Source organism: Phodopus roborovskii, unplaced genomic scaffold, assembly GCF_943737965.1.
Source record: "Phodopus roborovskii unplaced genomic scaffold, PHOROB, whole genome shotgun sequence".
In the NCBI taxonomy this organism is placed as follows: domain Eukaryota; kingdom Metazoa; phylum Chordata; class Mammalia; order Rodentia; family Cricetidae; genus Phodopus; species Phodopus roborovskii.
The window spans coordinates 5,008,350-5,033,815 of record NW_026126407.1 but is presented as its reverse complement, the minus strand read 5'-3'; the positions used below and the strand labels follow the sequence as shown (position 1 = coordinate 5,033,815).

General features: G+C 47.1%; 1 protein-coding gene across 12 annotated transcripts in view; it reads left to right on the top strand.

Annotated features, from left to right (window-relative positions):
- Positions 1 to 9,089: 9,089 nt before the first annotated feature.
- Positions 9,090 to 25,466, top strand: part of Myo18a (myosin XVIIIA) — a 99,843-nt gene continuing 83,466 nt past the window's right edge. For all 12 annotated transcript variants that reach the window (XM_051179910.1, XM_051179908.1, XM_051179909.1 and 9 more), the window contains exons 1-2: positions 9,090 to 9,199; positions 21,776 to 22,855. In XM_051179910.1, coding sequence (XP_051035867.1) covers positions 21,857 to 22,855 — 999 coding nt within the window. In that variant the 5' untranslated portion in view covers positions 9,090 to 9,199; positions 21,776 to 21,856. The remainder of the gene's footprint in view (positions 9,200 to 21,775; positions 22,856 to 25,466) is intronic.

Here is a 25,466-nt window from a genome sequence, read left to right as displayed (position 1 = left end):
TGAAGTTACAGACAGTTGTGAGCTGCTGTGTGGGTACTGTGAATTGAACTCAGGACCTCTGGAAGAACAGCCAGTGCTCTTAACCACTGAGCCATCTCTCCAGCCCCTTCTTTTCTTTTTTAATGATTTATTTTATTTTATATGTGTTGGTGTTTTGCTAGCATTCATTTCTGTGTGAGGGTGCCAGAACCCCTGGAATTGGAACTACAGACAGTTGTGAGCAGCCTTGTGGGTGCTGGGAATTGAACCTGGAACCTCTGTTAAGAGCCCCAGTGCTCTTAACCACTGAGCCATCTCTCCAGCCCTGGGACTTTTTCTTAATTAAATCATTTGAAGTGGGAAGACCTACTTTTAATCCATATCTTTTGAGGTAGGAAGATTCACCTTTAATCTGGGTCACACCTGCTGGCTGCCTGTATAAAGGACATGGAAGAAGGGAGCTTTCGCTCTTTGCCTGCTGTCTTTGACAAACCCATTCCTTCACTGGTGTTAGAGCCTACTTCTTTGGATTCTGGCTATACTGAAGACCAGCTGAGACATCCAGTCTCATGATTCTTGGACCTTCCATTGGTAGACAACTATTGTTAGGCTAGCTGGACCACAGTCTGTAAGCCAGTATAATAAATAGTGTGTGTGTGTGTTCTTTTTTTCTACCACATCTGTTTCTCTAGAGACTCCTGACTTATACAGAGCTGCACTGACAGGCTAGATCTTTACTGCCAGAATTCTTTGCTGCCCGTGCCAGCAGAAACCATGGCTGAGGGCTGCTTGTCTATGCTATGCTGCTCCACTCTGTAGAAGGACTGGGCTTCAGCTGTTCTCATTCTGGTCAGTGCCTTGATAAGTCAGGCCCTAGGGTGTTGTTCCCCAGGCTCATAGCACAGGGTAGCAGGAAGGACCAGTCTCTGATCAGGCATCATCATTGTCTTAGAAAGGGTTCCTATTGCTGCAATGAAACACCATGACTAAAAATAAAGTTGGGGGGCAGGTTTATTTGCCTTACACTTCCATATTGTAGAACATCATTGAAAGAAGCCAGAACAGGAACTCAACCAGAGTAGGAACCTGGAGGCAGAAGCTGATGTAGAGGCCATGGAGGGGTGCTGTTTACTAGCTTGCTCAGCCCTGCCCACCCCCAACCCCCAATTAAGAAAGTTCCTTACAATCAGATCTTATGGAGGTAAATTCTCAATTGAGGCTCTCTCCTAACAGATAACTCTAGCTTGTGTCAAGTTGATATAAAACTATCCAGGACAGTCATCCAGGGAGAAATACTGGCATCTTGTTTGTCCTTGAAAGCGGGGCAAGTGGAGTGTATTTAGCAAATCCCCCTTCTTGCTCCCAAGGGAGCTACCTCAACAGATATTGTGATTGACATAGGACTGGGGAGATGGCCCAGCCAGTAAAGTGCCTGCTGCACAAGCACAAACATAAGGACCAGACCCCAATCCCCAGTGCTTGCAAGTCCATCCCTGAAGCTTTTCAATCCACTGCCCACTGATCCCAATCTTGTGTCTCCAGGTTCAAGGAGAGTCCTTATCACAAAAACTAAGGTGGAGAATGACTGGGAAGGATGCTTGACCCCAATCTTGGCAAACCTGCCCAGCACTGACCGGCTGTGTGGCCTTGGGTGGGCTACCTGCTACTGTGGTGGCACTTTGCCCGTGAGTAAAAAGGCATCTCATAACGCTACTTGTTGCAGAGAGGTGGATGGAGGCCCATGGGAGTCCCTGACTAGCCAGTGTGAGGTCCGTAAGTGCCTGATCTTTATGGGAAGTTCCTGCCCTGCCTATCTCCAGCCACTTCTCCCCTCTGTGGCCCCAAGTTCATTCCATTTCATAAATAGTCACACATTCCACTTCCTAATCCGCCCTGTGACTTATTCCTGTTGTGGTCTTGAACATTGAGTCTATCCTGCTGGGTTGCTTTGAGTCACTTCAGTCTATCCTGCTGGGTTGCTTTGCATTGCTCTCTGGGCAAGCCATCTCAGTCTCAAGGAAGGGCAGGGCCCTGGGTGTGATGTGGGGTGGTGTGTGTGTGTGTGTGTGTGTGTGTGTATCTTGCAGGGGAGACATGGATTAGGGGCTCAGCTCATTATGCTAACTTAATTGGTTTCAATATATTTGGAAACACCAGGGTGGCACACACCTGTAAATTCCATCATGGGGAAATGGCCACTGGAGGATTAGAAGGTCAAGGTCATCCTCTGCTATAGTGAGTTTGAGGCTGTCCTAAACTATATGTAATCCTATCTCAAAAATAAATAAATGTATAGGGGCTGGGGAGATGGTTAAGATTACTTAGTATACTTCCAGAGGACCTAAGTTAAGTTTTCAGCATCCAAGTGGACAGCTCTTAGCTTCCTGTAACTCCAGCTCCAAAAGACCTGACATCCACACACATGAGCACACATTCATACAGATATACACACATACATATAAATAAAAATAAATCTTAAACAAACAAATAAATAAAAAAACCCACCTGACTCCAAACAAGCAAACTTTTTTTTTAAGATTTATTTATAAGCAGATGTTGGTGGCACACGACTTTAATCCCAGCACTCAGGAGGCAGACGGATCTCTGTGAGTTCGAGGCCAGCCTGGTCTACAGAGCTAGTTTCAGGACAGCCAAGGCTATACAGAGAAACCCTGTCTCGAAAAACAAAAAAACAAAAACAAAAAAACAAACAAAAAAATGATTTATTTTTTATGGATGCAGTGTCCTGCCTGCATGCCTGCCTGCCAGAAGAGGGCACCAGATCTCATTACAGATGGTTGTGAGCCACCCTGTGGTTGCTGGAAATTGAACTTAGGACTTCTGGAAGAGCAGCCAGTGCTTTTGACCTCTGAGCCATCTCTCTAGTCTGCAAACTTTTCTTAGGAGAAGGAGGAAGAAGCAGAAGAAGAAAAAGAAGGAGAAGCACAAAGGGAACATAGCCCCTAAAGGCTAAATGTAACAGAAGCAGGTAGATGGGCACAAGAGACAGCTCTGTGGGAAAGGTTGCTTGCCACCATGCCTGACAACCTGAGTTTGATCCCCAGAACCTACATAGTGAAGGAAGAGAACAAACTCCTACACAAGCTGTCCTTTGACTTACACACACACACACACACACACACACAGAGAGAGAGAGAGAGAGAGAGAGAGAGAGAGAGAGAGAGAGAAATAGGTAGCAAGTATTGGAGTTCAGGGGAGAAAATCAGCCCTGCCTAATGGAATTGTGGATATCTCCCAGGGGAGCCAGCATCTGGAAGGGACCTTAAAGAGTCAGGGAAGACTTCATATTTAGGGGGATGGTAAGAATGCGTAAATGAAGGACAGCGCACTCTCAGGCCTGGTGACCCATTTAGGGAAGCATGCTGTTTCATTGTTGCTGCTGTGTTTAAATGAGGGCCTTTCATTATGCTAAGGAGTCCAGTTCCATCCATTTCTTAGCCCAGGAATCATCAAACTGGAGCTCTGAGACCAAATCTGCTGTATACCTGCTTTTGTAAATAAAGTTTTATTAGAACACAGTCATGCCTATTTATTCATGTATTATCTTTGCCTGCTTTGGAGTTATTTTTGAATAGTTGAGACAGAGACCTCCTATTTAGCAAAGCTGAAACTACTTACTTTCAGGCTATTTATGGAAAATTCTGTTGACCCATACACCAGGTCATCAGAGCATTTCATGAGAGTCAGGAAATTGAAACCAGGAAGTGATTGAACTATATAAGATTGACAGCCACGGGGAGGGAGGATGATGTGGACACAGGTGAACTGTGAGTGTTGCAATTGTCTAGACAAGCAATTATGAAGCATGAAAGATAACATGCCAGGAGAGCAGATGCAGACAGATGCATGGAGGAGCATCAGTAGGACCCCTGAGTGGGTGGGACTGACAGACTGAGAGGAGGGGGCAGTAGTGTAGTCCTGTGAACAAGAGAGTCAGGAACAGTTGATAAACCGGGCTGTGGTGCACGCCTTTAATCCCAGCACTTGGGAGGCAGAGGCAGGTGGATTTCTATGAGCTCAAGGCCAGTTTGGGCACCTTATCAAGACCTTGTCTAAAAAACAAATAAAAAAAATTATTTGAGGTAGGGTATCTCTATGTAGCCCTGTAACAGCCTTAGTTACCCTGGAACTCTCTGGGTAGACCGGCTGCTCTTTGGAGGAGCACTCAAAACATTTTCAGCTGAAACCCTGTGATACCTAGGATTTGCTTCAAATTTATACTGAACAGGGGCCGTCAGCCGTCAGGAATGTAGCTGAAAGGTCTCATAAGTTGGTTTTTTGTTTTGTTTTGTTTTGTTTTCGAGACAGGGTTTCTCTGTATTGCTTTGGAGCTGGTCCTGGAACTCGCTCTGTAGACCAGGCTGGCCTCAAACTCACAGAGATCCACCTACCTCTGCCTCCCGAGTGCTGGGATTAAAGATGTGTGTAAGGTGTAAGGTTTTTCCTCCCGCCACCGGTCTTGTCCGGCCGCTGCGCAGGCCCCAAATAACACACAGAGACTCTGTATTTGATACAATGCTATTGGCCAGGTGCTAGTTTTTTATCGGCTAGCTCTATCTTAATTATTAACCCATTTCTATGTATTTCCACGTGGTTTTACCAGCGAGAGGCGGCTGGCGGTTCTATTCTCTCCAGACTCTCCATGTTGACTCTCTATTTACTACTTCCTCTTTCCTCCTTGTCTCCTAGTCCCTCCTATCTTGCTTTCCTATTGGCCAACAGTGCTTTATTCATTAACCAGTATGAGAAACATATATACATAATGGCATCTCCCATCAGACGTGTGCCTCCACCACCTGGTTTTTGCCTATGTTCTTAAAGCAAACACAGAAATGTGAAGGTCTGGAGAGATGGCTCAGTGGTTAAGAGCACTGGTTGATCTTCCAGAAAACCTGCGTTTGATTCCCTGAACCCACCTGGCAGCTCACAACCATCTGTAACTCTAGTTCCAAGGGATATGACATATTCTTCTGGCCTCTGCAGGTACTATAAGCACATGGTGTGCAGACATACACACAGGTCAAACACCCAAACACCCATAAACATAAAGTAATAATAATAAGGAAATTTAAGAATTGAATATCTTAGCCAGGCAGCAGTGGTACACGCCTTTAGTTCCAGCACTGGGAAGGCAGAGGCAGGAGGATCTCTGAGTTTGAAGCCAGCCTGATCTACAGAGTGAGTTCCAGGACAGGCTCTAAAGCTACAAAGAAATAAATCTTGTCTTAAAAAAAAAAAAAAAAAAAGAATCTCTTGATTTGCAAGGTTTTATTGTTGTTTGTTTTAAATCCACTCTCATCATTTACAAGGTTCCTCTCAAACTTCTGGGCTTGAGGGATGCTCCTTCTGCCTTCCAAATTTTCAGGGCTACAGGCCCCCACCTGGGTCTTTCTGGAGGAATATAGCATGGTAGCTAGTCTCCTAAGCCTCACCCTAGCTCTCTGAAGTCCATGCTGTCAGCACCCTCCCCCCATTACAGATGAGGGAATAGAGGTCCAGGGAGATTAATAATAGCTAACGTTTCTAACCACGTACCACATTTCAAGTCTTGGGCTAATTGCTTTAAGTGAATTTGTTCATTTACTCTTCTTCCCACCTTCAGAGATGAGCTAAGCACTGTTATTATCCCCATTTTATAGATGAGGAAATTGAGGTTTAGAGAGGGTAGAGTCAAGGATCCTCTCTGTGTGGCCCCAAACCCCAGTTACTATTCACTGAAAATTCCCAGGATGCAATTTATCTTAGCAATTCTGAGCAAGAGGTTGGATCCGATACTTGTTAGAGCCATGGCCTTGTGGGGGTGGGATGGCTTGGCTTTCTGAAGCCTGGTTTCTGACCCATGAAATGAAAATAATAATAACAACGTTCTAACAGAGTAATTGTGGAGATTAATGAGACAGTTCTATCCAGGAGTCAGCTTGGTGTCTGACCCATACTAAGGGTAACTGATGTAAGTAAGGGTTTTTTAATCACCTTACTTGTTTCTCACTTGGCATGCCAAAGTCAGCTTACCTTAGGAGTTTAGAAAAAGTCTATTAAAAACAAGATTGGGTTTGAGCTGGGGGGGGGGGTTGCTGGAGAGATGGTTAAGAGGTTAAGAGCATTGACTGTTCTTCCAGAGGTCCTGAGTTCAATTATCAGTACCAGGTTCACAACCATCTATAATGAGGTCTGGTACCCTCTCTGGCATGCAGACACACATGCAGGCAGAACACTGTAAACATAATAAATAAATCTTAAAAACAAAAACAATATGGGTATGGTGGCCATGTCTGTTATCTCAGTACTCTAGAGGCAAGAGAGAGAAAACTCACTGTGAGTTAAGGCTAGCCTAGGCTACATAAGTGAGTTGCACATCATTCAGAGCTAAATAGCTTGACCCATCACAAAGACAAAGAAACAAATGAAACAAAGAATAAGGCTAGAGTATAAGTCCAGTTCCTAGATGCACGAAATTCTGGGTGTGACCTCAACCAAATCTTCCATAGTGAGCCATGTGAGTAACTCAGCATTTGGGAGGCAGAGACAAGGAAGTTCAGAAGTTCAATGCCAGCCCAAGCTACATAAGATTGTGTCTCAATAACAATTATTAAAGAAATGTCTCCTGTGTTATTTTATGGGGACATCCTTCTGCTATTTTTTTTCCTGTGGAGTAGGGAGGGCTGTTTTATTTTGACTTCCATTTATAGCCAAGACAAAACAATGGCACACACCTTCAACCCCAGAAATCAGGAGGCAGAGGCAGCAGGTCTGAATTCAAGGCCAGTCTGGTGTACACCGAGTTCCAGGCCAGCCAGAGCTGCATATTGAGATTCTGTTTCAAACCAAAACAAAAACCACAAATTCAAACAAACAACCTTCACAGTTTGACATTTATGGTAAAATTGAGTGGAAAGTACAGAGAGGATTTGTTTTGTTTTGTTTTTGTTTCTTCCAAGACATGGTTTCTCCATGTAGCCCTGACTCTCCTAGAACTTACTCTGTAGATCAGGCTGGCCTTGAACTCAAAGATCCACCTGCCTCTGCCTTCTGAGTGCTGGGATTAAAGATGTGTACCTGACTAAGAACAGGGAGTTTTATACATCCCTTTTCCCTCCAGAGTCCTGCACTATCAACACCATACATCAGAGACACATAGTCGTCACAATCAATGAATCCCAACCACCCAGTCTACAGCACACACGAGGTTAACTTCCCTTGTGTCTTGGGGACAGAGTCTTATATACCTAGGCTGGCTTTGAATGTGCCTCTTGCTCCTACCCAGCAAGTGTGGGTAGGCACACAGCAGTATACCCAGATGTCTTTTGTTTTATTTTATTTTATTTTTTTGAGTCAGGGTTTCTCTATGTAGCCTTGGCTATAGACCAGACAGTCCCTGAATTCATAGAGATCCATTTGCCTCTGCCTCTGCTGAGATTAAAGGTGTGCGCCACCACTGGCTTCCCAGATGGCTTAGTTAGGGTTTCTGATGCTGTGATGAAACACCATGACCAAAAGCAAATTGGGGAGGAAAGGGTTATTTCTGCTTATACTTTCACATCACTTTCCCTGTTCATCATCAAGGGAGTCAGGACAGGAACTTAAACAGTGCAAGAAACTGGATGCAGGAGCTGATGATGCAGAGGCCACAGAAGAGTGCTGCTTACTGGCTTATTGCCCATGGCAAGCTCAGCCTGCTCAGGGGTGGCTCCTGCACAATGGCTGGGTCCTCCGCACCAATCACTAATTAACAAAATGGTAGCCAGATCTTATGGAGACATTTTCTCAACTGAAATTCTCTCCTTTCAGTACACCAGCTGGAGTTCATCGTGGGTAATATACAGTCTATAGAGTTCCAAAAATGTATCATGACACGTGCTCACTGATGTAGTGTCATAAAGAATAGTTTTACCACCCTAAAAAATTTCTGTGCTCTGTCCTTCAGTCCATCCCTCCAGCCTAGCTCCTGACACCACCAATCTTCCTTCACCTCCACAGGAAGCTCACTAGAACAACATGTAGTATCACATAGTATGTAGCATTTTCCAACTGACTTCTTTCACCTAGTAATATGCAGTAAGTTTCTTCCGTGTCTTTCCATGGCTTAGTTGCTCATTTCTCTTTGGCATTGAATATTTTGTTGTCTAGATGTACTATACACTTTATATTGATTTATCTGTCTGCTGAAGAAATCCTGCTCACTTCCGTGTTTTGGCGATTATGAATGAAGCTGTTAGAAAGTCGTGTGCAGGTTTTTGTGTGCACATGATTTCAATTCATTTGGGAAAATAACAAGAAGAGGTTAAATTTGTAAGAAATTGTCAGAGACGGGTGTGGTGGCTCTCGACTTTCGTGGTTATCATTCTGGAAGCAGAGGCAGAGGAGAGTGAATTTCCAAATTCAAGACCAAGCTGTCTACAGAGAGAGTTCCAGGAGAGTCAGGGCTATACAAAGAAACTATGTCTCGAAAAACCAAAACAAATAAATTAATTACATTAAATAAACCGTCTTTCAAAGTAGTTGTGTCACCACCATCAATTGGTGTTTGAACTTGTCATTCTCTTCCTCTTCCATGCTGGGGTCTGGACTTGGGGCCTTGTGGGTGCTAGACTAAGCCATTGAGAGCATGTTCCCACCTTAGGGGTGTAGCTTAGGAAGTGCCCCCTTGAATTTGCCAGTTGACATCATCCAGCAGGGACTTCTGTGTACCTGTGCAGAGCCACTCTGGGAAGCGGCAGCCACCAAGACTCAATTACAATCTTTGAATACCTCTGGTCAAATCCATGAACGTTCAGTGCCTGCCTTGGGCAGAACTTCCATACATTTAGCACGTCCCTCTGGAGTCTTCCCTGGACAGTGCAACTCAGCACCTTTCAGATATGTACTCAGCCTGTAGAGGATAGAGCGGACAAAATCTCCAGGCAAGGCTTCTCGGACACGGCCTCCGGGGTCTCTGAGTCCATCGCGGACAATCGCTGGGCAGCGTCGGGCGCCCCCTTGGCGCAGGTCTGGAGGCGCGCCCGGGCACAAGGCCGGCGGGTGTCTATCCCGCCATCCGCCAGGAGGGGGCGCCCTTCGGTCCGCTCAGCTCGCGCGGGCGCGGGGGAGAGGGGGGGGCGGCGCTGCGCTGCGCGGTGCTGCGCTCCAGCCGGGACCCGGCCGGGGCCGCTGGATGCCGCTTCTCCGCTCCTGCTGCCTGCTGGGCGGGCTCCGGCGGCCGGTGAGTGTGGGGTAGTCCCATGGTGGTGAGCCGGGCCCGGGAGGGTGGCGCGAAGGGCTCGGGCCGGTCGGCGGGGCCCGCGAGCGCCTGATCGTGCCCTGTCCCCTGGAAGCGGCGGCCCGGACTCTAGGCTCTGTCCCTGGCGGCGCCGCGGGGCTGGACAGTCCGGGTGGGGGCCCATCGAGAGCAGCGAGCAGGGAAAGCGCGGGGCCCTTGCTGGCAGGCTGAGCGCCCGAGACAGGATAGGGTGGCCTTCGGCTTGGGAGGGACTGAAGGTTTAGAGGACCAGGTGGCCCAGAGCTGCGGCATGGGGCTGCAGCCTCGGGACTGGGTCGGGGGGCATCTCTGGGCTAGGCCCAAGACCCCCAAAGGAAGCAAGCGGGTGAGGCGCTGAGGAAGACTGGGAGAAAAGCGAGCACCTCCTCCGAGTCCTTTATCCCTGCCAGCGGCCTTCACCCTTTCAGTGCCAGGCCGACAGCGGGCTCCTCTCAAAGGAGCAGCTGCTAGACAGCTGGCAAAACAATGGAGACCCCGCTTCCTGGGCCCCCTCCTCTTGGGATAGATGATGGGGGCGGGTGGGCGAATGTCAGGCTGGGGATTAGCAGTGTAGGCTGCCCTGTGTAACTGGTTGCCTACTTCACCTTTCCCTGCAGGGGGTGGGGTGTGTGTGGGAAGGTAGGGCAGCCTGCCCCAGGCCTGAGAGAGAGTACCGATGCCCCGCCCTGCGAACCTGCCTTGCCAGTTGTTTCGCCAATGGAAGGGGAGGTAGCAGGGTCAGGTGTCCCCGCCCTTCCCTGTGCTAGAAACACACAGGTTGGTACCCAGCATGACCCAAGGAGTGGGCCACACTCCTGGAAGAAACAAGGCCTTCCGAGACACACCACAGGTTGGGGGTTTGTTGTGGGGGTGTCGTCCTGTGGCATGGCACAATATCCTATTGATCAGTTGGAAAGACTGCTGTCAAAATGAGCTAGAGATGGCTGGAGGTGGGAAGGGTGGACAGCCAACTTACTTTTGTACTCATTTTGCCTGGTCTTTTAGCCAATAAGGTATGTGTTTGGCCTCATAGTGTGTGGAGAGGGCAGGGAGACATTTCCTGGAAGGGGTTCTCATGTAGCTCCTTCCTGTCCTCAGGTAGCCCTCCAAATAATAGCGTTCATCTCACTAATGCCCTGGGCTGATTTACATAGGCTGAGTTTGCTTCTCTGTGTCCCGGTCATATCTGGCCGAGGAGGCCCTGAAATTGTTCCCGCCAGGACTAAGAGCAGGGCCACTCTATCAGGGTGATGAATCTGGAGGACGCTGATTTAGGCTGCCTTGGCTTATGCTCACCAAATCTGGAGCCTTTTTCTTGAGCAAGTTGGTGTCCCGTTGCCATGGCAATAGGCCTGGCTGAACCGTGCGCCCACCCTTTCTGGTTCTGGGGCTACTTTCTATTTGGGGATGTTGAAAGTTGCTCCCCTGATGTCTCAGGCTTCCTAACAGGCTTTGGGGTCTTTGTCAAAGACCTGCCACCTCCTCACCGCCCCCCCATCCTTTTGTAAGGAGGTTTTCCAGGAAGCATCTTCCTGGTTGCTGGACAAGACTTGGTTGGCTATATATAGCCTTGGGTGGAGGTGTGCTTCTATTGGAGATTGAGGATCCTGGGAGTGGAGCCTCAATTCCAGGAAAACAATGACTTTGGGGTAAGCTGTTGTATTGCAGGCTTAGGGGACTGAGGAAGGGTTGTAGCCAGGGGAGGAGGGAGGGAGTAGGAAGGTCACAGGCTATGGACACTTCCTTTGAGAGCTTGGACTTTGGATAGTTGACTACTGGATACTCGGCATCCGAGTGTCTCATTTGTTTGCTCTCTCCTGGCCTGGCTCAGGTCCCGGGTTGTGTGTCTGGAGACTTCTTCCTCAGAAGCTCTCGTCACATGGATGGTGCCCTTCCCAACTCCAGGGCTGTCTGGGATCATTGCCCAGATCCCCTTCAATGGCTTTACTGGAGACTGCTCACTGAAGGGGGCACGTGTCTTCAAAAATGGGGACGTTAAGCCTAGGGTTCCCCGAAGCAGGTATCTGAAGGACACCTGGGTGGGGCAGAACTGGGCTTTACATGAAAAGGGAATCCACCCTGCTGGGGTGGAGCAGGGAGCTGGGACTCCGGAAGTCTCCATCCAGACTTAGTGTGTCAAAGGATTTCAGGGCAGCTGGGTTGTTCTTGCTGCTTAAAAAACCACGGATCCGTCATCTGTCCGTAGTGTCTGGAGTGGGCACCACAGACTAGAAGCAGAGCATCTATGTGAGTGAGTCCTGGCATGGAGGGTAAAGCTGAAGGGCTGGGGATCCACTGTATGTTTTGATTGACAGGTTCTCATGGGACTCCTGCTGAATGAAGTTTTAAAGAAGTTGTGCTTACCCCACTCACCCATCCCAGCTCTACTGTGGTCTTTTTTTTTTTTTTTAAACGTTTTCTGGGGTAGCCAGAATTAGAAGGTGCAGAGCAGTGGAGTTTGGAGCTAGAGTGGTAGGAGTGGGTGGTGACTCTCCGGTTCCCCTACTTGCTTCATCTCCCTCATCTTTGTGGAGGTAGGAACTGTGTGGCTTGTAAATGACCCACATTCCCTTGACATTTCTGTTGAGAAAAACAGGGGTTTTAGGTTGTAGACTGAGGCTTTTACAGGGCTCAAAGAGGGGTTTTTCTTTTTGCCAGGTACTCGAATACACACACACACACACACACACACACACACACACACACATTCAGAGAGATGTTGGAGTTGGGTTCAAGGTCACACTGTAAGTCAGAGGCAGAGAGGGAATCTGTATTTTGTAGTAGAGCAAAATTTCTCTCAGAGGTTTGGAGCCAGGTCTGTGCTGTCTGACCCTTGAAGATGTTACAGTTGGAAAATCCGAGGCTGGAGAGGAAATGCCCCTTGCTCAAGGTCACACAGGAGTGGGTGGCTTGCGGAGAAATGGCAGGGCTGGGCTGTGGGCAAAAGGCACTGGAGGGAGAGGTGACACTTGGAGGAGGGCTGGGCTGCTGGCATTTTCCCGCCCTGGTCCTCCCGGGCCCGCAGTTTTTGCTTCTTGTGGAAGTGGGTTTTGCAGCAGCAGGCTGTGCGGGGCTGCAGATGCTGCTGTGCGGGCTGGCTGGCGAGGAAAGGCAGAGGGCCGCGGGGCTACTGGGCTGCTCTGGGCGGGCCGGCTGATGTCATGTGAGAAGAGTGCACACCTGGAGCCAGATAAGCTCCGTGTGACCTGGCAGTGAGTCACGCGGCACTGCGGAGCTCAGCAGAAGCGGCGGGCGCGGCGGGCGCAGGCCAGGTCAGCGTGCACGACCCTGCCTGGCGCTGCACTGTCGCAGGCTGGCCTGGGGAGAGGGGCCTCGCCTGGAGGGAACCGCTGCTCCCGAGGTCAGAGGCCAAGGGAGAGAAGCCGGCCCCCTCGGGAAGGCATTTCCTTTGTATTTATTTATGAGTGTGGGGTGGAGTGGGGTGGGGGCTGGGGGACTTACCTAAGCATCCATCCACAGCAGCTGAGGCAGGGCCTCTGTATGGTATGCTAATGCTATAGTAGTTGCCATTTCCTAGGGTTTCTGCTTTGCCCTCCGCAGGACGGTCCATTTTAATTTTGTCCTAAAGCTACAGAATGCCACTCAAAGTTTTTGAAAACAAGAAAGCGGGCCTTATACTGTCCATGGCAAGTCCTGTTTACAGCTTTGATACCGGTGCATTGCTCACTACGTTGTCAAGACTTCTCTCCGTTTTTTGAAATGACCACCCTTCTCATCTCCAACTCTAGAGTCAGACCTTTTGCTTTGTTTTGTTTCTGGTGTAGTGCTGGCGATTCAAACCTAGGCTTGTCACAGGTGCCAGTCAAATCCTTTACCGATGAGCTATACGCGTAGCCTAGCTCAGCTGAGCTTGTAAGGGCTTGTTCTGTTGATTTATAGACAGGGTTAAAAGTTACATCAAAATATAATTTAACATGTATTTTTATGCTTTCTGTAGAAAATAAAGCATGCAGAAAAGTAGAAAAGTTGCACAAAATCCCATTCCACTCAGTTCCCCTGCTCACATTTGGACACACATGCACACATACCAGCTGACTACTCACACAACTTATATAATATGGGTCAGAAAAATGGCTCAACTGGCAATGGTACTTGCTGCCAAGCCCAGTGATCTGAGTTCAATTCCTGGGACCCACATGATAGAAGAAGAGAACGCTCACAAGTTGTCCTCTTATGTCCACAGTGGTGCGGTGGCACAAGAACTCATACACACACACAGATAAATAAAGTAATTAAAAATTAAAAGCACACATATACACACATACATATTATCATAACTGTTTTTTAGCTGTTCTAAAATCTGTATCTCCTTCTCAAAGCATACATTCTCCCCATGAACGTGCAAATAAAATTGTTATATACATTCACACACACCTACTTTAAAAAATTTTAGCAATTGGATGTTTGTCTTTAATCCCAGCACATGGGAGGCAGAGTCAAGCATATCTCTGTGAGTTCAAGGCCAATTTGGCCTATAGAGTGAGTTCCAGGACAGGTGGTTACAGAGAAAACCTTTCTGGAAAAACAAAACAAACAAACAAAGAGTTTAGCAACATGGGCCTGGGGAGATAACTCAGCTACTCAGCTCTTCCAGAGGCCTGAGTTCAGTTCTCAGCACTCACGTGGTGGGTCACGACCTTCTGTAATTCCAGCTCTAGGGGATCCAATGCCCTCTTGTAGCTTCCATAGGCACCAGACTTGCAAGCAGTGCCTGTCAGTACATATACACAGCATATATTTTCTAATAACTTGCTTTTTTTTTAACAATAGAATTTTTCTAGTTAGTATACACTAATGTACCCCTCCCGATTTTATTGCAGTTCAGGGGAATTGAACCTAGGTCCTTGTACATGCTAGGCAAGCACTCTAATGCTGAATTATACCCTCAGCTCTTACCTTATTCCTATGTATTCTATAATTTAGCAATTTCTCTAGTGACACATATTTATGTTTATAGATTTGCTGTTATAAACAAACCCACAAAAGATTAGTTATGGTTATTGTGTGAAACATTTATAGATGACACACAAGTAGACCTGGCCAGGCAGGGGCCAGAGAGGTGGCTCTGTGGTTAACAGTATTTGCTGCTCCTGCAGGGAACCCAAGTTAAGTTCTGTTCCGCTCATAACCACTTTTCTGTTGTTTCCTTTTCCTGTTTGGTTTTTCTCTGTGTAGCCTTGGCTGTCCCAGAACTTGCTCTGTAGACCAGGCTAGTCTTGAACTCACAGAGATCTGCCTGCCTCTGCATCATGAGTGCTGTGGTTAAAGGCGTGTGCTACCAGGGCCTAGATTCACAACCACTTTTAACGACAGCACCAAGGGACTGGACACTCTCTTCTGACTTTTTCATGTACCTGCACTCACATGGTGTTACTTAAGCAGACACACACACACACACACACAATTTTAAAATTGGACTAGTAAAAATGAACATATATAAGTAATTTCATAGGCAGCACCCACTAGCCCTACTAGAAGATTATGCCAGGGCTCACTCCCACAGTGTACACTAAAATTGAATGATTCAGGAATTAGCATGGCTCCTGGCAAGGATCACATACAAGTTCATGAAGCACTTCCTGTCTGTCATGAGAGTGCTACTCCCCCGCACCCCCCAGGTTTTTCTGTGTAGCCTCTTCCTGGCTGTCCTCACACTCAGAAATCTGCCTGCCCCTGCGTCCCAAATGCTGGGATTAAAGGCATATTCCACCACTGCTAGGCTAGCATAGCAGTTCCAGTTCCTATTTTTATAATAAAAGTAGCCTGGCCTTTTTGATACTCAAAAAGAAAGAAATGGCTCAGTGGTAGAGACACTTGCTGCCAGGAGTTCTGAGTTTGATCCCTTGAGCCCACATAGTGGAACAAGAGAAATGACTCCTACAAGGTGTCCTCTGACCTCCACCTGTGCATGTCTGCTCCCACCCCTAGAATAAATAAATGTAATTTAAAACTTTGTAAAGATCATATCAGTTTGTACTTTCATCAACATATATGAGTCTGTTTCCCATGTCCTAATTCATATTGCTCTTGAAGATTTCGTTAAACCACTAAGTAAAACATACTGTGTGCTTGTGTCACACGTTCTGTGACTATTATGGAAGCTGGATTGCTGTTCTTATTTGCTAGCCTTTTGTGGTTCTGCATTCGTGAATTTCCTGTCTATATTCTTAGCAGTAGCTATGGAGGCCTGTGAACTCAAGCCAGTAGATTCATCTGGCCATGTGCTCACTGGCTTGCCTTCACACCTTTGGGCTTTACTGTCTCTATACAAAGGTCTAAAACCAGGCAGTGGTAGTACATACCTTTAATCCCACATTCAGGAGGCAAAGGCAGGTGGATCTCTGTGAGTTCAAGACCAGCCTGGTTTACAGAGCAAGTTCAGAAAAGCCAGAGCTACACAGAGAAACTCTGTCTCAAAAACCTAAAACAAAACAAAAGCAAAGGTCTAGACTTAATTTGGTCACATTTGTGCTAGTTTGTGCAGTCTTCAATATTATTCATGTGGCAAAGATTATGCTTGGGAAGCAGAAGCTGGAGGCTCTCTTGGTCAGGATCACCCTTTGGCTGTGTGCTGAGTTTGAGACTAGCTTGTCTCAACCTGTCCCTTCCAAAATAAAAATGTTTTTGCTTTTGTTAGATATCATCAGTTTAAAAAAAATTATTAGTTTGTGTGTGTGTTTGGGGGAAGTGTACCATATGCTAAATGACACACATGTAAAGATTAGAGGACAACTTCTCAAAGGAGTTAAATCTCTCCTTCTACTCTTAGAGGGGTCCAGGGAAATAATTCAAGTCATTGGGCTTGTATTTCAGGTGGCAAGTGCCTTTGGCTGTTGGACTCTCTTGGTAGCCCTTTCGTACCATTCTTGAGAGCTTCCCATGTGGCTAGGCATTGTAAGAACATCTATATGTGCATATAATACATTAAGTGACATACATATTTCATTCCCACTCTTTTTGTGGTAGGTACTGTTATCTTACTCATTTTTCAGATGAGGAAGAGGAGTTGTTCAGGGTCTCTGAGTAACTTGCCCTAAGCAGTATAGATATTAAATTTTTGTTCCTATGTCTTTACCTGACATCCAAAACCTGAGCTCTTTATGAATCCATTTGATTTTATATCATTTGTATTTAGTGGGCACTTGGTTCATATTTTTTTTCAACTTCTTATTATAGAGACCAGCAAATATTCAGAAGAGTTAAAGAATTTTGCAGCTACCCTGCCTCCTAGATTCTACAATTACCATTTCTCATCCTTATTTTGTAACATTTTTATCCTTGTTCATCCATGAAGTTATATGAAAAATTTGACACATCTCAAAGTAAATTACAGCTGTCAGTATGCCGCACTCCAAATCCTGTAGCAAATATTCACTAGCTAGAATTTGAATTTGTTTACAGTTTTTTTTTTTTTTTTTTTTTTTTTTTTTTTTGAGACAGGGTCTCACAGTATAGCCTTGGCTGTCCTGGAACTCAGTCTGTAGACCAAGCTGGCCTTGAACTCAGAGATCTACTTGTCTTTGCCTCCTGATTACTGGGATCAATGCCCAGCAGTAATTTTCTTTCTCTCTCTCTCTAGTAAATATTTATGCCCAAATAAATGCACTGATCTTACAGCACAATATCTGATAACAGCTAACAAATCTGTAAACTTGTCAGCTCATACACCTCTATGAACATACATGGCTTGATCATCACTCCAGAAAGTCCTCTCATGCCCTTTCTCAAACATTCCTGACCTCTAGTCTGGAAAGAAACTCTGACTACACTAGTCTCCAAGGATAACCATTGCTCTGGCCTTTCTCAGCATAGATTAGTTTTGCTCCCAATAAGTAGAATCCTACTAGCAGGTATAGTGTATGTGGTACATGCCTGTAAACCTTGTACTGGGAGCTTTAGAAATTCAAGGCCATCCTCAGTTACACAGTGAGTCCAGCCCAGGCTATGTGAGACCTTATCTTGAAAAAGGAAAAAGAAAAAATCAGAAACAGTTTGGGGCCGTGGTGGCACATGCCTTTAATCCCAGCATTTGGGAGGCAGAGACTGGTGGATCTCTGAGTTCAATGGAGGCCAGCCTAGTCTGCAGAGTGAGATCTAGGACAGCCAGGGCTGCACAGAGAAACCCTGTCAAAATAAGAAGCAAACAAACAGAATCATATTAATGTGTGTGCTTTTGTCAATGGTTTCAAATGTTTTTGAGATTCATTCTTGTTACCTGAGTAGTATTCTGTTTTGAAGATACGTAAATTGTTTATTCTTGTGCTTTGGGCAAATGGAGCACATTTGAGTTGAGTGGTCCTTACCTTCAAGAGGCTCACTGTCCTAAAATGATAAAGTAGCTGAGTTGATAGATTGCCCTTGGAGACGGGAGGGTCAAGATAACTTATCGACACACTTACCTTTCCTCCAGGAAAAGCTTCCTGGTCTGGGGAGTTAGAGAAAGAAGTCAGGATGATTAGAAGGTTAAAGTCACTGGAAGAAAGGGAGAGGGCAAGAGAGGAAGCAGGGGGAGGGGGTGTGGCCAGGGAATTGCAACCAGAGTGAGGATCTGGGAAGTGGTGGTTTTAGAGCTGCTGGAGGTTTGCGTCTGAGGGCAGTGGTGGTTGGCAAGTCCAGGGACTCTGAGAAGGCTATGGAATGCAACTCTTCAGTGAGCCGAGCAAGGCTGAGGAGTACAGCAACAGCTGCAGCTGCACCGCAAATTCTGTTCTGGAGAGGAGGGTGTAGGCAGTCAGGTAGTGGTGAGAGACCTGATCTGCAGCCAGGCCCGACCACATGGGGCTGTCTGTGGGGAAAGGCTGACTTGTGAGCTGGGCAGATAATGGCAGGACAGGAGTGGTAAGCCGCTCACAGTGCAGCCTTTGAAGCCTGGGTCTGTGATGAGAGGAGTGTCTTTGACAGAAAGTTAATAGCTAACTTGTGTCCACAAGAGACTTGGACCGCTGGCGTTTTAGGGCTGGAAGAGGTCTAGATCATTTAGTTCAACCTTGAGCAAAGTGACAGGCTCAAGGTGCCCTGGAGATCGGTGGCAAATCCTTAACAGATTTGTCAGAGCTGTCCCCTGTGGTGCTGTCCAGTCTGCCTGTTGCAGTGACAGTGGGGGACAAGCTATCCACGAGAGAGGGGTTTACATGAAGTTACTTTGAAGGGACTTTTCCAGCTCAAAGATTCTAGAATCTTGGGACTGTTGTCCGTTGATAGTGCTCAGCTCGCTAAACCCCAGCAAAGATTGGGTAAGGACAGCATGGTTGACAGTTGGGTTTTCTGTGGTTGGGCAGTGGCTAAGGTCCCCTTGTTTGTTCCCTCTTAAGTCGCTAGGAGTTTTCCATTTGTTTTTATTTTCCTCTCCAGTTATACTGGAATTATCATCTAAATTAGCCCTTTAGGGCAGTATGTGTGCTGACCAGCCAGAGATCCCATAGCCTGGCATAGGATGGATCTGTGCTTTATTCCGTCAGCACCGGGAGATATTCCCCCTATAAAGTGCCGGCTGTCTCGTACTCCCACTGACCAAGAGTGCTCCTCATTGGTGCTTTTAGAAGCGGTCTTCCAGCTTCCAGGGATTGTTCACTGGAATATTTAGAAGCAAAAATTTCAGTTTTACCAAGGAGAAACTGAGGCCAGAGTTGGAGTTGGAGAGATAGCTTAGTTAGTAAAGGGCTTGCCTTGTAAGCAAGAGGACACAAGTTCTTTCCCCAGTACTCAGGTTAAAAACTAAACCAAACAAAACAAACAAAAAGCAAGCAAATGGGTGTGATGTTGGTTTAGGTTGTAACCCCAGTGCTGGGGAGCAGAGACAGGTGTGTCCCTGGGTTTCAGTGGCCTGCTAGCATAGCTGACTCTGAGCTGCAGGCTAGTGAAAGATCTGACGGAGATTGACCTCTGGTTTTCATATGCACACGTACAAGCACACATGTGTGCACCAGTGTACACACAGAGAAACTGCAGTCAGAGAGGGACATGGGTTCTTGCTACAATAGCTATAAGGAGCTAGCTAGTGACCAAACCAGATTTCTTACCCCTTTGAATACATTCTGTCCTGGTTTGCCTTCTTTTGGTGTGGTAAACATCGAGACCTTTCAAAAGCAGTTTGGGGAAGGAAGGGTTTTCCTAGTTAACCCTGAAGGGAAATCAGGGCAGGAACTCAAGGCAGGAACTCGGAGGCAGGAACTGAGGCAGAGGCCATGGAGGATGCTGTTGTTCACTGGCTTTTTCCTCACAGCTTGCTCAGCCTGCTTATACCTCCTCAGATCTCCTGTTAGGAGTGGCCCACAGTGAGCTCACCCCTCCCATATCAAATGTTAATCAAGCCAATGCCATACAGATTTATCTGATGGGGGCATTCTCTGAACTGATTCTCTTCCAAGATAGCTCTAGCTTGTGTCAAGTCGACAAAAAAACTAACCAGGATACATTCTATTGGTAGAGTTCTCTAGAGTTGTACTGACTGGCTATCTGAAATGTAGTCTGTCTGAATTGGGCTGTAAATGTAAAGTCCATACCAGAATTCTATTTACTTATTTTGAGACCAAAAATAGAACCAAATATGGAAAATTGAATATAAAAATATCTCAATTTTTTTTATGGAGATTACATGTTGAGATGACAACAGTTTGGATATATTGTATCAGATGAAATATATTAATAAACTTAAGTTTATTAATAAACAAGACTTATATTTCCTGTCCAAATTTGCCTCAAATTTAAGATTCTGTCTCAGCCTTCCAAGTGGTTAGAATTATAGGCATGTGTTGCTCTGCCCAAATTCACCTATTTCTTTTTGCTATTTACTTTATGTGTATGGGTGTTTTGCTTACATGTATGTGTGTGCACCACATATGTGCCTGGTGTCCATGGAGGCCAGAAATGGCCATTGGATCTCCTGGAACTGGAGTACAGATTTGGGCTGCAATGTATATACTGGGATCAAACTGGGGTCCTCCTGGAAAGCAGCCAGTGCTCTTAGCTGCTGAGCCAATTCTCCATCCTCTTCACGTGTTTCATTTTCTCTTTTTAAATATGGCTGCTTGAAAACAAACAGATGTATATACACACATATGTATTAATTTGGGTTTTATTTCTTATAGATAGTACTGCTTTAGAAGGAAGATTTCGAGGAACCATGTGAATCAGGGTGATTTGAAGAGGGGAAGCAATTAGGCAGTACACAGGGCCATTGGGAGTTCCTGGTCTTGATGCCTTCCTGGGCATTGAACCTTGATTGGTGGGAGTTGGTCCTTGTCAGTGGTTTGGGGATAGTGCAGGACTTTGCCTGGCTGTGGGGTGGGGTAGAGAGAGGAAATGCCTGTCCAGGGCCTGGCAACAGGCCATTACTGGAGGGGGGAAGCTCATAGATCCTCTGTGTGGAATTCAGAGGGGAGGCTTTCATGAAGAGAGAAAAATTAGTTAATTTCTAATTAGATGGTATGGCCTACTTCTATTTTGTGTTCCCTGCTGGTTAGAAGAAGAAAGGCCCTCTGAACTCCACCCCCTCCAGGCTTTCCTAAGTCCTGTCCCCAATTGGGTATGCATGAGAGTGGGGGTAGATGGTGCCATAGGTCCTCACATCCTGGAGCTAGGCCTGTCTCTTGTGCCGCCACAACTTTCTTCCCTCGGCTATATTTAGGTGTTGGTCTAGGGAAAAGGATGTGAGTTTTTCAGGATCCTGTTTATCTAGCTGACCCCACCCCACCCCCACCTCACAACTGTCTGTTCTGTGTACAGTCTGGAATTTCCCCTTCCTTTCCTCCCTCCTTTTCTTTGGGCGCCCAGGGTCTTAGAAGGGACACAGTAGCATTGCCACTTACTTCATGGGTAACACCTAACATGTCCTTCCTAAGTGCATTTCTTTCTCATTTGTGAAGCAGGCATTTGCTTTGCAGGTGTGCCGTGAGGATTGACTAGGAAGGAGTGTGTGTGTGAAGTCCCAATGAGAGACATCAGATAATGCTGTCCCCTGGTTCAGTGGCTAAAAGCACTTGTTTTTGCAGAGCACCTGGATTCATTTCCTAGCATCCACATGGAGGGTTCTCACAACGGCTGTAACTCCGGTACCAGGGATCCCACACCCTTCTGATCTTTTATGGCACTAGGTACACATGTGGTTCAGGCAGGCAGGCAGGCAAAACGCTTATAGAAATGAATATTGTTTTAAAAAGTTGGAATCTTCATGGTCTTTGAGGCAGAGGCTAATGCTGCTGATCTGGGGACACCAGGCATAGGAAAGAGCCCAGTCAAGTGGGACACGCTTGTGGGGAGGTGGTGTTGCAGAGTTCCTCTGTGTCCTTTTGTGTTCTGTTCTTCATTTGGGCTCCAGGTTGCCACAGGGCTTTCTGTAGGTCAAGCCTCTCCAGGCTCACCTACATTTTGGTCTAAAGAGTGAAGTTAGATAAAGCTATGTAAATCAGAGTGCCTGACCCATCATTAGTGCTCGATGAAGAGGTGACTGGTTCGTCAGTATGAGCTGCTTCTGTCTGAAGTGGGAAAGACTGAATAGCTTTTCTCTGTTTCTACTTGCAGCTGCAAGGTGGGGTTCAAAGACAAAGTGTTAACCATCCATAATCTGCTGAGGGTACAACCCCTAGAAACAACATACCCACCATGTTTAACCTCATGAAGAAAGATAAGGACAAAGATGGCGGGCGGAAGGAGAAGAAGGAGAAAAAGGAGAAGAAGGAGCGGATGTCAGCCGCAGAACTGCGGAGCCTGGAAGAGATGAGCATGCGCCGTGGCTTCTTCAACCTGAACCTGTCCTCCAAGCGTGAATCAAAAACGCGCCTGGAAATCTCCAACCCCATCCCTATCAAGGTGGCCAGCGGCTCTGACCTGCACCTGACTGACATCGACTCTGACAGCAATCGGGGCAGCATCATCCTGGACTCAGGTCACCTAAGCACAGCCAGCTCCAGTGATGATCTCAAGGGTGAGGAAGGCAGCTTCCGGGGCTCTGTGCTGCAGCGGGCAGCCAAGTTCGGCTCACTGGCCAAGCAGAACTCTCAGATGATTGTCAAACGTTTTTCCTTCTCCCAACGGAGCCGGGATGAGAGTGCCTCAGAGACCTCCACCCCCTCAGAGCACTCTGCAGCCCCATCGCCTCAGGTAGAGGTGAGGACGCTTGAGGGACAGCTAATGCAGCATCCTGGGTTAGGTATTCCTCGACCAGGACCACGGTCTCGAGTCCCTGAGCTGGTGACTAAAAGATTCCCAGCTGACTTACGCCTCCCCACTGTGGTGCCCCCACCACCTCCTGCTCTCCGGGAGCTAGAGTTGCAACGACGACCCACAGGAGACTTTGGCTTCTCACTTCGGCGCACAACAATGCTGGACCGGGCTCCTGATGGTCAGGCCTATCGACGGGTGGTTCACTTTGCCGAGCCAGGTGCAGGCACCAAGGACCTGGCCTTGGGGCTGGTGCCAGGAGATCGACTGGTGGAGATTAACGGACAGAATGTGGAGAATAAGTCCAGGGATGAAATTGTGGAGATGATCCGGCAGTCTGGGGACAGTGTGCGGCTCAAGGTACAGCCCATCCCAGAGCTTAGTGAGCTGAGCCGGAGCTGGCTACGGACTGCTGAGGGACACCGCAGGGAGCCGGCTGATGTGAGTGCTTCCCTGGGTATCAGGGTGAGCAGGGAGTGGGCTTGTGAGCATCTCCCCTTGGTGTACTTAAGCGGGTGATTGAGAGTGCCCAGGATAGGGGAGCAGAGCTTAGCAAGTGAGAAAATGCAAAGCTGGGCCAGTAGGGGTGTGCCACCCCAGGAGAAGGTGCCCCGTACTAGATGCTCACTAAAGTGACACTTTGCTTCTTCTGTGCCTTGTCAAGATGCTAAAGACGATGCCCCAAAAGTTCAATGGGACAAAGCCCTCAGCAATTCAGCTAGGCCTCTGGGTCCCATGTTTGCCTCCAATATCCTTTTGGAGTGACATGATTGAATTCAGTCTTAGGACTTTTCAAGGCCATTGGGCTAAGACCAGCTTTTGCCTGAACTTGAGCTGCTTCCCTGTCACTATCAAGAGGAGTGAGATGCCATGGGTAGCTGGTGAGGAAGTGTTCAGCTTCATCATATAGAGATAGCTTAAGGGCTTGGGTACCATATTTCCTGAGCCCTAAACTGGAGGTTAACAGGTGCTACTTCCAAATCTGAGAGTATGTGAGCATCAAAGTATAGGAAGTCCAGCAGGGTGCTGGTGGCGCACACCTTGAATCCCAGCATTTGGGAGGCAGGGGCAAGCAGATCTCTGTGTTTGAGGCCAACATGGTCTCCAGAGCGAGTTCTAGGACAGCCAAGGCTACACAGAGAAACCCTGTCTTGGGGTGGGGGGGTAGTATAGGAAGTCCATGTTGTTTAGATCTCAGAGGTGGAAACAATATGACAAATGACTTAAAATCATGGCTATCTGGGGGTGTATAGTTGTCATGGTTACAGTTCTGGGGGAGATGACTTCTGCCATGGCTTTTCTTTCACCCTGAGTGAGGGAGGCATCGTCCAGCAGGTGAGATAGCAGGAGTCAGGTCAGAAAGAGCCTGTAAACCATGTCTGTAGGTTAGATTCACCTACACTGCAGAGACAGTTTGCATCCTGAATGTCCCTAAGACCCACCAGCTGTGAACTCCATGAAAAACTCCAGTGGAAGGCATGAGAGCGGAGATTCAGAGCAAATGCTTGGGGAGGTCTCCATGGAGCATCAAGACCTGTGACCTTGGGCATCTTTTGGTACAGGGAGAGTGAAAGAATTTTGACTGTCCTGTGAGGACATGGTGTATGAAGGCCTTTAGTCATTGTTCTCGTCCAGCTGTGTGTTTTAGGACTGTTCAGATCTATGCCCTGCAGCCTGAGCAGTGCATGGCGTGCCTGGGACCTTTCAGCACTAAGTGACTAGCCAGATGTGCCAAAGCCAGAAAGGGAAGGAAGCAGGCAGAACCCAGCTCCCAGTGAGGGGGAGTAGGCTGTTGGGTTTGATGGCTCTGGCTTGTGGTATGCTGGGTCTAGAGGAGGCTAAGAGAGGCAGGTCAGACTCAGGCAGACACACTGGACTTGTGTTTCAGGCTTTCCTTTATACTGGAACTGATTGGGTTTAGGCAGCTTTGCAGAAGGGAAGTTAGTGGCTAGGAGGGTGCCTATGTGGAATTCAGAGAGGAACCTGGACTTACTCATTCTAGAGCTACACATTGAGGGCCAGGTGGCTCCGCAGGTAAATGTACTTACCATCCAAGCCTAACAGCTTTGAGTTTGGTTCCCTGATCCCAGAGGAAAGAACCATCTTCTAAAAAGTGTCCTCTGACCTCCACATGCATACCTGTACTGATACACACACACTAAAAATAATAAATAAGAAAAAGAGATGGTTAGGGAGATGGCGCAGCGGTTAAAAACACTTGTTGCTCTTGCAGAACGCCCAGGTCTGGTTCCCAGCACCCACATGGTAGCTTAGAGGCAAATGTAATTCCAGTTTCAGGGGATCTGAAGCCTGTAGATGGAAGTTACTGTCCTGCCTGGTCCCACTGCCATTTACTCCCCAATAAACACACTGAGGCTTATATTAAATATAAACTATTTGGCTTATGGCTCAGGCTTCTTATTGGCTAGCTCTCTTAAATTATTAACCCATTTCTATTAATCTGTGTGTCTCCACATGTTCTTGGCTTACCAGTGATGCCCAGGTCTCTTGCTTCCTTGGCAGCTACATGGCATCTCCCTGACTCCACCTACTACCTTTCTCTATCTCTGTCTGGATTTCCTGCCTGGCCACATCCTGCCTGTTCATTGGCCAAAACAGCTTTATTCATCAACCAGTAAGAGAAACAGATATTTACAGCATACAGGAGGACATCCCCCATCAGAATCCCTCTTCTGGTTTCCTGGAGCACCAAGAAGGCTGAGGTGCATACACATACATGCAGGAAAAATGTTCCTACACCACACACACAAAATAAAATAGATAAATCTTACAAAAAAAATAATAAAAAAAAGGCCCGGTGCAGTGGTGCATGCCTGTAATTCCCATGCACTTGGGACACAGAGCAAGCTTTGTCTAGGACAGTCAAGGCTATGTAGAGAGACCCTGTCTCAAAAACAAAAACAAATGAACAAAACACACACACACACACATACACAGAGAGAGAGAGAACACAATATACATTGAGCATCTTCTCTGTGTTGTCCACTTAGCACACTGAACTCAAGGAAGGATGGTTTAAAGAGAGAAGTGA